The sequence below is a fragment of the Oryctolagus cuniculus genome, chromosome 18 (assembly GCF_964237555.1).
Source record: "Oryctolagus cuniculus chromosome 18, mOryCun1.1, whole genome shotgun sequence".
NCBI lineage: Eukaryota > Metazoa > Chordata > Mammalia > Lagomorpha > Leporidae > Oryctolagus > Oryctolagus cuniculus.
In genome coordinates, this window is record NC_091449.1 from 30,539,642 (window position 1) to 30,554,362 (window position 14,721).

At 48.8% G+C, this 14,721-nt stretch overlaps 1 protein-coding gene across 8 annotated transcripts in view; it reads right to left on the minus strand.

The window, feature by feature from the left end:
• The window catches only part of MYLK3 (myosin light chain kinase 3), a 69,071-nt gene that overhangs the window by 33,838 nt on the left and 20,512 nt on the right, over positions 1-14,721 (minus strand). For 5 of the 8 annotated variants that reach the window (XM_008248379.4, XM_051833905.2, XM_008248380.4 and 2 more), the window contains exon 2: positions 270-360. The exons of 2 other annotated variants lie outside the window; for them this stretch is intronic. In XM_008248379.4, coding sequence (XP_008246601.1) covers positions 270-360 — 91 coding nt within the window. Of the gene's footprint in view, positions 1-269; positions 361-7,269; positions 7,889-14,721 lie in introns of those variants that run through there. One more of the 8 variants, XM_002721559.5, reaches the window with a different exon arrangement.

A 14,721-nucleotide genomic window follows, 5' to 3' on the forward strand; every position in this document is an offset into this window, starting at 1 on the left:
AGGAAAATGAAATAAATCAGCCTAGGAATCAAGTTGGTGGCATAGCCCACACAGAAAGGAGCTATTCCAAGTGATTCAAAACACAGCATCTGACTACATGTCTCTTGCAGGATATACATAAAAGGCAAAAAGAAGTGCAAAGAAAAATACCCAGCAGCAGTGGCTTCTGCAGTTTTTCAGGGATTATATTGTGAGTGGCATGGCTGGTGTGTTTGCTGTGAAACACTTGTGTTGGCAAAATCAGAGATGGCAAATGGGGCCTCACTCACCTTCCCAGGGGCCCCTGATGTCGGCTTGTACACCTCTGGTGCTTAACGCATGCTTGGGTTTTGCTCCCTTCTCTTCAACTCGCTCTTTGCTCTAAAATAACAACCATAAAAACTGTTGTCATTATCACCAATTTCATCCTCAGGCCGCAGTCTTTGTTGAGCTCCTGTGCTCTGGTGATTTTGCTCAGTCTCATGGTGATATCAGAAGGCGGATATTGCCATTGTCATATTAGAGATAAGGACATGGAAGCCTTCCAAAGGTCATAAAACTTATTTTTTTAATGATTTATTTATGTATGTATTTGAAAGGAAGAGTGACAGAGAGAGAGAGAGAGAGAGAGAGAGAGAGATTTTCCAACCACTGGCTTACTCCCCAAGTGGCCATGGTTTTGGGCCAAACCAAAAAGCCACTAACCAGGAACTCCATCCTGGTCTCCCAATTGGGTGGCAGGGACCCAAACATTTGCACCATCTTCTGCCGCTTTCCCAGGTGCATTAGCAGGGAGCTAGATTGGAAGCAGAGCAGCCGGGATGCTGGGGTGTTGAGAGCAGCAGCTTAACTGGCTGCACCGCAATGATGGCCAAGGTGATAAAACTTAACAGAGGAAGAGACTAGTTTAAAACCCAGAACCCTATCCTTTCTAATGCTTTACTATTTTGCTGATGATGAACAGACCCAGCCCCTGACAGGGGACTCTAAACAAACTGGACCCCAAAGGCTTAGACCAAGGACAGAAACCAAACTTACTCTTAAAATGTCAACTCAGGTCAGTTGTTCATGGCTACCAGAGTGTTGGTTCAGGTTGGATTCCAAAATCAAATAAATCCATACTTTGGGGAAAGTGCCACAGCCAGTTAGTAATGTCTGCCCAGGGCTGCGTGCGTGGGTCTCACGGTAGCCAGAAGTGTGGGATCTTGAGCCAGCCTTGCTGAGTTTGAGTCTCACCTTCACCCCTTGGCACCAATCTTTTTTATTTCATTTTATTGTTTTTTAAAAATTTTTTAAGGAATACAAATTTCATAAGTACAACTTTAAGAATGTAGTTATCTTCTGGCCCTCCCACCCCTCTTCCTCCTCCCTCTCCCCTTGCCAGTCCTATTCTCCATTAAGATTCATTTTCAATTAACTTTGTACACAGAAAACCAACTCTATACTAAGTAAAGATTTCAACAATTTACACACACAAACTCTCATAATTCAACTCATTGAGGACAGAAGTCCTGCATGGGGAGTTAGTGCACAGTGACTCCTGTTGTTAATTTAACAATTAACACTCTTACGTATGACGTCAGTGACAACCAGAGGCTCTTGACATGAGCTGTCTAAGCTACAGAAGCCTTTTGAGTCCACAAACTCAAAATCCTTAAAAATCTCTGCATCTCACTTACCTCACCTGTAAAATAGGGATAATAATATTGTATGCCTTGCAGAGTTAGTGGGAGGATTGGGAAAGTTAATTTGTGGGATGTTCTGAGAAGTGTGCACAGTACATGGTATGTGCTCAATAGTTCTGGTGATTTTTGTCTCGCCTACGATGACATCAAATAAGCCCAGTGTGTAGGGATGCTTGGGGCCTGGCCCAGAGCAGCTTCTCCTTAACCCTGAATGGGTCTGCTGCTGCTGGGTGGCAGCCCGCACACTTCCACTCCTGAAACAGCCAGCAGCAGATGGCTGGCATGCCCGGCTCCATCCAGCAGCGAGCTCTCACACAGCTATTCTACAGGGCCTGACCTCCTGCTGGATCCCCTTGATGCTTCTGGGGGTTCTGAACCCAAGACAACTCCTGGCCAAGTCACAACGGCAGCTCAGGTCACAGCCCAGCGCCTGGGCTGACCCCCAGGCACACGCACTCATCCACTAAAGGCCTCTCTTCTGCCTGGGCCACAGCAGCCCTTAGCTGGGAGCCAAGAGGCCAAAAACAGTTCAGGATACATTTTGTTTGGTTTGTACAGCATTTTTAGATGTTTAATTTGTTTCAACATGTGAAATGTAGGGGACTTTTACATCAAAAGTCTAGGATGCCTTTGGGGGTGACAGAAAAGTTCTCTTTTTATTGTTGAACTGTACATTTAAAATGTGCATTGATTGTGTGCAGTATATTGTATGTAAATACCACAATAATCATAATTATACTTTAGAAAAATTGACTAGAAAAAAAATTATAGGTTTCCAGCTTCTCTTGAAAAAAACAATCTGAAGATCTAGCAATTCTAGGTCCAAATGGCAAAAAATTGGCTGGGGCAGTCCCCTCCAGCTGGAGCCTCGACTCTCCAGAACATTCCCTGACCCCACAGCGGAGGGTTGATCCCACCATTTCTCTTCCCCTGCGCCCACTTCTCTCAGTCCCACTACCTGCTCACCCCTCTGGGATTCCAGGGCATCAAATTTCGCCCTCTTAATGGTAAGGACACAGCACAGGGAGAACACACAGCCCAGCGCCTGGCTGCAGCGGGCACTTAATTAAAAAATGCCAACTGCTCTTACGAGTGCACCCGCGTCATCAATGTGGCTCACACCCCTGCTCTGCAGATAGCTCTCCCTTATCCTCCCTGCGGCTCCGTCCTGCCACCTCCAGAGCTGGGGGAACTGGAGGCATTATCGCAGCCCTCCTCCTGTTTCACCCCACCGGTAGGAAGGGACTTGGACAGGCTGTCCTTTGGCAGACCTTGAGGAGCTCAAGCTGTTCTCTCTTCTCCCTCTGTTTTTTGTATAGGCAGGCACACAGCCACACACACGCACACACATGCATCCCACACACAGAGGGGTTCTGTCTTCAGGGCTCGACCTTCTAGCCTCTGCCTTGCCAAAGCATCCAGAAAAGTAATGGAGACCCCAAGACCCATTCCAGAAGCCTGACGCAACCTAACAGCTTGACCGTGATTCACCCCGGGCTAAGCCTAAATGTGTCTTACGTGGCAGAGCACCTGGCTCCTCATAGTAATCCAATTCACACTCACCAGCAGATGACCTACCACTGAGCACCTGAGAAGACCCAAGGGGGACCCTCAGGACATTGTGACAGAGTCTGGAGATAGAGCGGCCAGTGTTGGGATTTCACTCAGTCCCACAGACGATTACTATGCTTCTACCCTCTCTGGAAACACCAGAAAGGGCTCCAGAAAATCTGCTTAACTTGCAATTCGGCACTGATAGTGTGTTAAAGAGCCGTGGCTGTGCCTCAGCTCGTGGTCCACTCTCTGAGCACCTCTTGCGCGACCAGCCCTGGCCTTGTACCCCGGCAGGAAGCAGGGGCTTTGTGTCATGGCCTACAGGCAGCTGACAGGCTGATCCGGAGACTGGGGCCGTGCCTGTAGATGACTACTGATACGTGTGTTACCACAAGGGCCAGACAGAGATGGATCAAGTGCCCGTGGCACAGTTCCAACAAGAAATAGCACGAGAACTCAGAGGAGATAAAGTTCATGACTTTCCCCACCCCATCCAGAAATGCCTTAAATAAACATTTGAAACACGTGTGACAGCCACTTTCATTAATATATGAAGAGTCCTCACAAACCAACATAAAAAAAGGCAAAAATAAACATAAAAGGAGAAACAGGACATGAGCAGGCAGGTCATACAAATACGTTAACCCTTTGAACAATACTCAATCTTCTAGTAAAATGAAATGGAAATTAAAACCACAAGATCCATCATTCTATCTACTTTTGGTTGTGTTTAAAATTTTCATGGTAAAGTTTTAAAACGTTTTATAAATTTAAAAGAAAGCTTAGCTTTATGAGATATAACCCATTGCCTCATTTGGTTCTGACTCAAATAAACAAACAGTAAACATCTGAAAAAGTTTAACATAATCCAGGAAATCTCAACACTGACCTTGGTAATATGAAGACTTTATTGTTCCTTTTTTAGATACAATGGTTTGGGGATTATATTTTTAAAACAAGTCCTTATGCTTTAGATATACATGCTGAACACTTATGGAAGAAAGGAGCCAGTGTCTTATATTTGTGAGTTGGGGGGGTGGATGGGATGATTTTGGCCTTCTGTTGATGAGTGAAGATGGGAAGTAGGCTCACAGGGTTCATTACACAGTGGACCATTCAGAACCAGGGGTTCTGCACCCAAGGATTCAACCAACCTCACATGGAAAATGTTCAGAAGAAAAGTGCATCTGTTCTAACATGCACAGACTTTTTTTCCCAGGTAATAGTATAACAACTATTTACACAGCATTTGCCCTGAACTAGCTATTATAAACAAACTAGGGATGACTTAAAGTATACGGGAGGATGAGCAGATATGTAAGGGACTTGAGTCTGGATTTTGGTATCTGCAGGGATTCTGGAACCAATCCCCCGTGGATACCAAGGGACACCTGCATTCATCTCTGTTTTTATAAATGTTCAAGATTTTTCATTCCAAAAGGTTGGAAAAAAAAACTCGCACAATAAGATTTCATTTTTCATTCAGCAAACAGAAGAAGAATCAAAGCACTGAAAAACATGCTTTGTTCATGAAAGCATCAAGCATTCCCATTCTCTACTGGCAGGACACTGGTCAAAATAACTTCACTAAAAGCTGATGTGGCTTTATCTACACAAACCTATCCTCTGATTTAGCATTTCCACTGCTAGAAGTATGTCATACAGATAAACTCACGCAGGGCCAATGTGGCCCAGCAGTTTAAGCCGCCGCCTGCAACACTGGCATCCCATATGAGCACCGGTTTGAGTCCTGGCTGCTTTATTTTCTGACCCAGCTCCCTGCTAACGCACCTGGGAAAGCAGCAGAAATGGACCAGTGTTGTAGCATAGATGGTAAAGCCACCACCTGCAATGCCAGCCATCTGATCCAGAAAGATCCCTGTTAATGGCCTGGGGAAACAGCGGAAGGGTCCCTGCGCCCACGTGGGAGGCCCAGAAGTTCCTGGCTCTGGCTTCGGGCTGGCCCAGACCTGGCCATTGTGGCTATCTGGGGAGTGAACCGAATGGAAGATCTCTCTGTCTCTCCCTCTCTATCTGTAACTCTGACTTTCAAAACAATGAATAACTCTTTAAAAAGAAAAACCTCACTCATGCTCAGACATATGAGTGGCCTTTACAAAATTTATGGAAAATATGTATTTTGAAAAAACTATACATGGAATTTTTAAAAAATTGTTTGCACCAAAATAAACATCTTTTAGTTCTATTTTTCCATGAAGTTTTTGAAGTTCCTTCGGGTATCTGTGGATATTCAGTACATCACTATTTATAACAGATAAACAATTAGAAATGATGTAAACAGGGATGCAGGACTTGTTAACAAACACATCCCCTGCCCCTAAAATGGAGTACTCTGCAACTTTAAGAAATAAGAACAAGGAGGAGCTGTTCCTGTGGCATAGCGGGTAAAGTCACCGCCTGCAGTGCCGGCATCCCATATGGGAGCCAGTTCGAGTCCTGGCTGCTCCACTTCCGATCCAGCTCTCTGCTATGGCTTGGGAAAGCAGAAGACAGCCCAAGCCCCTGGGCCCCTGCACCCCCATGGAAGGCCCAGAAGATGCTCCTGGCTCCTGGCTTCGGATTGGCCCCGCTCCGGCCATTGTGGCCATTTGGGGAGGGAACCAGCGGATGGAAGACCCTTCTATTTCTCTGTCTCTGCCTTTCTGTAACTCTTTCTTTCAAGTAAATAACTAAATCTTAAAAAAAAAAAAAAGGCAAGGACGCATTCTAGGTACAAGAAAGAAATGCTCCAAATCCATTGTTTAAAAAAAATCAAGGCAAGAGCAATGTGAAGAATACATGAGCAGAAACAGAACAGAAGCAAGAGAGCGGTGTGCAGCCCCATGTGTTCACCGAAGGCTTCCGAGGAAACAGTGCCTCTGAGTGCTTGGGCTGGAACAGAGGAGCTGTTCTGGGGACTGGGGTGGAACAGGAGGGGGCTGCCTGCCCTTTATACGATGTGAATGCTTTTTATCATGTGCATATTCAAGTTTCCCCTTGATGCTGTTGATTAGATTGATGTGATTAGAGTGATGGGGCTGATCACCTTGATCTCCTTTTTAAAAGCTGAGATTGGTTTTCAGGGACAAGGGCAAAGGGGTCACCTCTCAGCTTGCAGGCCAGACTCAGGGAAGGTGCAGAGCAGACAGCAGGGATCTGGGATGGAGGCACCGGGCAGGGAGGGGGAAGGAGGGGGAGGTGTGGCCTGGCTGAGGGGGAAGGAAGGAGCGCTACCAGCCACTGAGGCTGACAGAGCAAAGCCCAGACCCCTTCACACCCCAAGTCATCTCCTGCCAGAAGCAGGCACATAACCGCAGGGGTCTGAAACAGCAGTTTCAGGCCGTCTGAGTGTTGCTAAGTGGCTGATCCTTGGCTGTTCCCAAACAGGGTGTTCTTTCTACACACTTCACCCCACCCCCCACCCCAGTCCTCCCCGGGAGGCCAAGCTTCCATTAGCCAGCAGATTTGATTATGCAACCTTGGGGAACAGCCGCTCCCAGAAATGCCACCCTCCACCCCCAGGCTCCGGCTCCTGCCTGTTGTCCCCTATGTCTCACTGTCAACACATCTCCCCAGGGGCAGCTGCACACACCACCCACTCCAGGACAAAGCACAAAGCTGGGGACAGGAAGGGGGCTGGGTTTCTGAGCAGTGGCTCTGCCAGGCACACCGACCACTCCCCAGCTTCCAACCCCAGGCGGTGTAAAGGAGCCAACAGGAGCCCGGATGGGAAGAGAAGTCCCAGAATGGCAAAGAAGCCCAAGACCCCTCCCCTAACTGCCAGTCTGTCCCCTACCTCTAAGATGCCCGGGGCTGCCATGGCCCCACAGTCCTGGCCAGGGCACTGCGTCTTTCTTTCCCTGGGGAGAGTGACAGTCAGCGGCCCGTTTGGAAACCCCTGTAAGTCCCATCTCTCCTTTTCCCCAAAGATGGGTCACACAGGAGACACAGGAGGGAAATACACCCCTGCTGCTCTAAGACCCCTGTCTGGCAGTCTCCCTACCAGGCCCTTGGCCTCCCTTCCAGCCAGGGTGGGGAAGCAGGAACCAACCTCCTCGGAGTCAGCCATGCCACCTTTCCTCCAAGGCACGCTCCCTTGCATGATGAAATCCACCACTTTCGAGTTCTGGAACGTGGCCCCCACCAAAGCGATGGCCCTGTCCACAGCCACCACCATCCTGAAGAGGGCTTCAAGCCTGGCGCCGTGCTGGGTGGCCTCCTGCTGCACGGCCCTCACCACCTCCAGGACCTCAGGCCACCCAGCCTGAGTGTCAGCCGGAAGGGCACTGTCGGCCCCCACTGGGCCGAGCAGCCGGGAGGCCTCCAGCCTGTTCAGCCCTTGCTCCAGGTGGCCCATGCCTTGGCATACGCACTGCAGTTTCTCTGTGACGTCTTCTTGGAAATGCAAGAGTTTGTCCACCTTCTCATTCAACATGTTAAGCTTTCTGTCCATGGTGGTTAAGCAGGCCTTGCCCAACACCGGCAGTTCCCGGGGCCCCAGACTCTCCTGGGAGGCCCCTGACATCCTAATGCAGGCTTGACCAGGGCAAGGGCAAGGAAATGGAGGAGCCCCGGGCTTCTGGTTTTCACACAGGCCGTAGTGTCTGGAAGCTCATTGTCCTAGGTAGCTCGCGGCCTGGCCCCACAGCACCAACGCACACGGACCTCTGGGCTTGTTTGGGGAGCCCAGGAGACCGGGTTCTCCCTGTGTCTTTGCTGTGCTTATCTCCCACTCTGCCACAGCCATGAGTGACAGCCGAGTTTGGCCCAGGCCCTTCTCCCTAGGGCCCCTCTGACATCATGGCAGCATTTGACATTCCTCCCTGAGAGGCTGCTGATGGGCAAATATTTTAAGAATCTGCTCAGGGAGGGCAGGGGCTCATGGAGCTAGAACAAGGGTCACTTAGGTAACAAATGTGTCAGCTGAACATCACCAGGGGCCTTAGGGACCCCAGGGCAGAGTAAGACCTTTGAAGACCCAAAGCACTGAGCAGATGGGGTCTCACCTGCCCCAGACATCTCAGATCGCCAGTAAAAAGCAAGACCAAAATAGAAAGAAAGGTGACACCATTCGACCAAGTTCTGACTTGAGCCATAATGAAAATGCTGATGTTTCTGCGAATTACAAATTTCAGGGCCCCTGCTTTGCTGATGCCCAACACACACATTTTTTTTTTTAAGATTTATTTTATTTATTTGAAAGACAAAGTTACAGGGGTGGGGGGTAGTCAGAGAGAGACAGAGAAAGAGAGGGAGAAGTCTTCCATCCGTAGGTTCACTCCCCAAATGGCCACAATGGACAGGGCTAGGCCAGGCAAAAGCCAGGAGCCAGGAGCTTCTTCCAGGTCTCCCATGTGGGTCAGGGACCCAAGCACTTGGACCATCTTCTACTGCTTTCCCAGGTATATTAGCAAGGAGCTGGATCAGAAGTAGAGCAGCCAGGACTCGAACCGGTACCCATATGGGATGCCAGCATCGCAGGCGGCAGCTTTACCCACTACCCAACAAAGTCGGCCCCCAAAACACACACTTGTATAGTGAATTTTCAGGTCCCCTCACCACCTGGACCCTTAGTCAGTAGTCGTTTTCACCCAAAAACAGAACTGAGGGATGCTGGCCCAGGTACTGGCTGAGCTCATCTGAGGGCTACGTTCCTTGCAGGGCCCTCTGGGGGATGTTTCCCTGAGACTCCCAGCCACCCTGATAATGACTACTTAGGCACCCAGCACCCAGTTTGTAAACTGAAAGACTTGGTAGGGCCCTAAAGAGTCACAGGGCCTGTGTTTGGCATGGTTTCCAAATACTCCCCAATAGCCAGGGCTGGGCCCGGACAAAGCCAGGAGCCAGTCTCCCACATAGGTGGTAGAGGCCCCAGAATCTGATTTATCATCTGCCTCTTCCCAGGTGCATTAGTAGGGACCTGGATTGGAAGCAGAGCCGCCAAGACTGAACCAGCACTCCAGTAAGGGATATGGATGTCCCAAGCAGCAGCTCAACTCACTGTGCCAGAAAGTGTGCTTAATAATTAGTGTTTTTTTTTTTAAGATTTGTTTATGTATTTGAAAGTCAGTTTTTACAGGGAGAAAAGGAGATACACACACACACACACACACAAAGAGAGAGAAAAAGAGAGATCTTCCGTTTGCTGGTTCATCCCCCAGATGCCACAATGGCCGGGGCTTGGCCTGGCCAAAGCCAGGAGCCAAGAACCTCATCCAGGTCTCCCATGTAGGTGGCAGAGGCCCAAACACTTGGGCCATCTTCCACTGCTTTTCCCAGGCCATTAGCAGGAAGCTGGATCTGAAGTGGAGCAGCTGAGAAACAAACCAGCACCCACATGGGATGATGGTATCCCAGGCGACAGCTCAACCTGCTGCATCACAACATCGGCTCCAATAATTAGCTTTTGAGTGGCAGGAAGATCACCTTTGAATCGTTTTTTGTTTCCCAGGCTCCAAGACCACTGAGTTTGTGAGCACATGAGTTCCCCGAGGGCTGACCCGTGGCTTCTCACCAACACTGCCTGATGCACAGGGCACAGCATGGGACACTCTTTGGGGAGACGGTGCCTTCCCAGAGCATAGGGGAGGCATTCCACGCCCTAAACCAAGAGGAGGAAGGCCAGAGAAGAGCGGTTGCTTGCCTCAGTGGAACAGCAAACCCAGTAAATAACACTGCATGGTTTCTGGGTAAGGACAAAGCAGCTGATCCCTCCCAGAAAAGCACAGGCTGACCTGTTCGCATTGAGTCCCCAGGCTCTTCCCTGCTCTTCCGCTGACCACAGGGTCCTGGGTCTCATGCAGTGAGAGAGAGAGAGCACCAGCCACATTTACAAATGGTATTACGACTGACTCCAGTTGAAAGGTTGACCTCCCATATTTATCTCCTTCCCCCTGAGAGATTTTATCAAAGTGAAAGGGAATGAAGAAAATAAACACAAGCCCTTGACAACCAAGCGTGGGAGAGGAGCCGCTGGAGAGTGAGAGTTAGCAGTGGGTTCTGGAAGATGGGAAGCTGTGGAGGGAGTTGGAGAAGCACGTAGGAGAAAACCCCAGCCTAACCGTGCACAAAGGCAAATATGCAAATAAGAGGAAAGCTAGCTGCTGCCCTGCGAGACCCCAGGCAGAATAAACAGTGGCAGAAACGCAAGACCAGGGAGTCTGTTCCCTAACAGTGGCTCTCCTCCTTCTCCACACCCCCACACAGAAGGGTACGGCCAGGAGAGCCCCACCGCCAGAGGTCAGAGGCTGTTTCTGGGGAAACTCAGGGGTCCACATGTCCTGGCTTTAGGGGTCTCGTGGGGGCTCTCCACGTGATCCACCTCAACAAAGCCAAGCAATTAACAAGCCTCATGCAGCCACCATTTGTCGTACCTTGTTCTGAAATACGCACAGGTGAGAAACAGGATCACCAGGTATTCAAAGAAAGTCCTCAAGATGAAAACAAGTAAACATAAACATAACCATAGAGGAGACAGGAAAATGGAACAGAAGAAAGTTCCATTTGTAGCCACGGAAAAGTATGAAAGGCTATTCTGTTCATTAAAAAAGAGGGGCCAGGGTGTAGCCTAGTGGTTAACATGCCACTTGGGACGCCCACATCCCATATCGGAGGGCCTGGGTTGAACCCCAGCTCCATTTCTGTCCCAATTCCAGCTACCTGTTGATTCACATACTGGGAGGCAGCAGGTGATGGCTTAAGTACTTGGGTCCTTGCCACCCATGTGGAAGACCAGGATTAACTTCCCAGTTCCCAGCTTCAGCCTGGCCCAGCCACAGCTGTTGCAGTCATCTGAGGAGTGGATCAGCAGATGGGAGATCTCTCTCTCTCTCTCTCTCTCTCTCTCTCTCTGCCTTTCAAATACATAAAAATACATTGACTTTTCATTTTTTTTTAAAAAGAGGATGTTGTTGAAAAAAGAACCTCTGTTGAGTAAAACACAGGTCCTGGAAATTAAAACTTTTAAAACCCAATACATGCTAAAGTTAAGATAGTATCCCAGAGAACAGAAGCAAAAGATGAAGGGGTGGACACTGTAGCACAGAAGATTAAGCTGCCACTTGGGAAACCTGTATTCTCTATGAGAGTGCTTGGTTCAAGTCCCAGCTACTCCACACTTCCAATCCAGCTTCCTTCTGATGCCCACCTGGGAGGCAACAGGTAGGTGATGCCCCAAATATCTGGGTCCCTGCCACTATGTGGGAGACCCAGGTGGAGTTCCTGACTCCTGCCTTTGGCCTGGCCCAGCCACAGCTGTTAAGTGATTGGGAGAGTGAATCAGTGAATGGAAGCTCCATCTCTCTGGTCTCCCTCTCTCCCTCTCTCTCTGTCACTCTCTTAAATAAATTAATTAATTTTTTTTTTTTAAATTTAACATGAAGAGATAGAGATAAGGAGAGAAGATGTTAGGGGTCGGCGCTGTGGTGTAGTGGGTTAAGCCACTGCTTGCAGTGCTGACATCCATGTGGGTGCCAGTTTAAGTCCTGGCTGCTCCACTTCTGACCCAGCTCCCTGCCAATGCACCTGGAAAAGCAGCAAAGGTGGCCCAAGGGCTTGGGACACTGCACCCACATGGGAGATCCAGAAGAAGCTCCTGGCTCTTGGCTTCAGCCTAGCCCAGCCCTGGCCATTGTAGACATTTGAGGAGTGAACTAGCGGATGGAAGACCTCTCTCTAACTCTGCCTTTCAAATGAATAAATAAAATAAAATAAAAAAAACCCTGTTAGACAATGAATCTAGCTGATCTCTTATCTAACTGGGAGAGAAATGAGAGAAAGAATGAAGGAATTTATCAAAGAAACACTATAGTAATTATGCAAATTTAGATTGACATAAAAAGATTACAAAAGTTCCCCAAATTAAAAAAAAAAAAAAGATTGGGTCCATTGCTGTGGTTCAGTGGGTTAACACCCTGGCCTGAAGCACTGGCATCGCATATGGTCACTGGTTCCAGACCCAGCTGTTCCACTTCCTTTTTTTTTAATTTTAATTTTAATTTTATTTTTTGGACAGGCAGAGTGGACAGTGAGAGACAGAAAGAAAGGTCTTCCTTTTCCGTTGGTTCACCCCCCAGTGGCCGCTGTGGCCGGCGCGCTGCAGCTGGCACACCACGCTGATCCGAAGCCAGGAGCCAGGTACTTATCCTGGTCTCCCATGGGGTGCAGGGCCCAAGCACTTGGGCCATCCTCCACTGTACTCCCGGGCCACAGCAGAGAGGTGGACTGGAAGAGGAGCAACCGGGACAGAATCTGGCACCCCGACCGGAACTAGAACCCTGGATGCCGGCGTCGTGGGTGGAGGATTAGCTTATTGAGCCGTGGTGCCGGCACTTTAAAAAGTTTTTTATAAATTTATTTTTAGCCGGCGCCACGGCTCAATAGGTTAATCATCCGCCTGCGGCGCCGGCACACGGGGTTCTAGTCCTGATCGGGTCGCCGGATTCTGTCCCGGTTGCCCCTCTTCCAGGCCAGCTCTCTGCTGTGGCCCGGGAGTGCAGTGGAGGATGGCCCAAGTGCTTGGGCCCTGCACCCCATGGGAGACCGGGAGAAGCACCTGGCTCCTGCCTTTGGATCAGCACAGTGCACTGGCCACAGCGTGCCGGCTGCGGTGGCCATTGGAGGGTGAACCAGCGGCAAAGGAAGACCTTTCTCTCTGTCTCTCTCACTGTCCACTCTGCCTGTCAAAAAATAAAAAAATTTAAAAAAAAAGAAAAAAAATGTATTTTATTTACTTGACAGGCAAACTGACAAAGAGAGAGGGAGAGACAGAGAGAGGTCTTCCATCTGCTAGTTCACTCCCCACATGGCCACAACAGCCAGATCTGTGCCAAGTTGAAGCCAGAAGCCTAGAACTCCAGCCAGGTCTCCCATGTGGGTAGCAGGGGCCTAAGGTGACTTGGGTCACCTTCTACTACCTTCCCAGGTGCGTTAGCAGTCAGTTGGATGGGAAGCAGAGGTGATGGGGTGCAAACTAGCACTCTGATATGCAATGTCACAAGCAGCGGCTTAATCTTCTGCACCACATTATGCATCCCTGAGCACTGTTTCTAAGGAAGCTTCATTGAGGGTATATTCCAGCAAAAATGAAGGAATAAACAAATCAAACAACACAAAGAGTTCCAAGAGGCAAAAGCTTCAACCTAGGCCCCAACTTGAAGCAGGAGAATGGAGAGTCCACAGCAGGATGGACTCCAAGGGGAGAGAATGAGTATGCAAAATAATGTAAGTTCATGAAGACGTGTAGTAAATGAGAGCATGAAGCCTGGAGCCAGGCTGTCTGGATTAACCCCTTCCTCCAACAGGTTTCAGCCAGAATGGTGGCCCAGTGTTACGTAACCTCCACGAGTCTGCCCTTGCTGATCTGAAACATGAGAATAACACAACATACATTTCATGGAACTGTCTGGAGTTCGCGGGAATGCTTGTCAGGCACCTAGAACTGCACTTGACACACGGGTGTGCTCCAATGTTGGTTTAGCATGATGATGGCAGAGAGGGTGCAAGGAGAACAAAAGGAATTAAGAGACCCCCTAGGAAATCTGAGTTCTAAGCAAGGTTACTGAAAGCACCCGTGGTTTCTGCAAACCTTCCTAGCTCAGGGAACGTGGTCTTCAAAATGTGACATGCACAGACCCTGTTCGAAAACGGCAAGACTGAGGCCCTTGTTCTTGTTCTTTTCTTCTTCTTCTTCTTCTTTTTTTTTTTTAAAGACTTATCTATTTATTTGAAAGGCAGAGTTAGAGAGGCAGAGAAGTCTTCCATCTGTGCCAATCTGAAGCCAGGGGCCAGGAGCTTCCTCCGGGTCTCCCACATGAGTGCAGGGGCCCAAGGACCTGGGCCATCTTCCACCACCCCCACAAGCCACAGCAGAGAGCTAGATAGGAAATGGAGCATCCAGGACTCGAACCAGCGCCCACACGGGATACCAGCACCACAGGCAGCAGCTCTACCTGCTGCGCCACAGTGCCAGCCCCAAGGCCCTTTTTCTAAAACTTATAAATCCTGCAGAAGAAAAGGGTTGGGACGATAACACTGGTTTTAGAATCTGGAAAATGCTTTAAGTCCCAGCCAGTGGTGACAAGTTATTGGAATGACCTCTGAACATAGAAACACTAGCATTGAGCAGGCGTAGGCAGTACACTTAGGAGATGTGGCTGCGGCCTGGAGAATGCACCTGCCCAGTTCCTGTGAACCACACTGAACCACACCAAGCTATCACTGGAGATGGGGACGAGCGAATTTGTTACTGTGGTTCCTCTTCACACCTTATTTTAAAGAAAAATAATTGAAACATTTTTCTGGCTGCCTTTTTTTTTTAAAGAAAACTTTTATTTAATAAATATAAATTTTGAAAGTATAAATTTTGGATTATAGGGGCTTTTCCCCCCATAACCACCCTCCCACCTGCAAACCATCCCATCTCCTACTCCCTCTCCCATCCCATTCTTCCTTAAGATTCATTTTTAATTATCTTTATATACATAAGATCAACTTAGTATATACC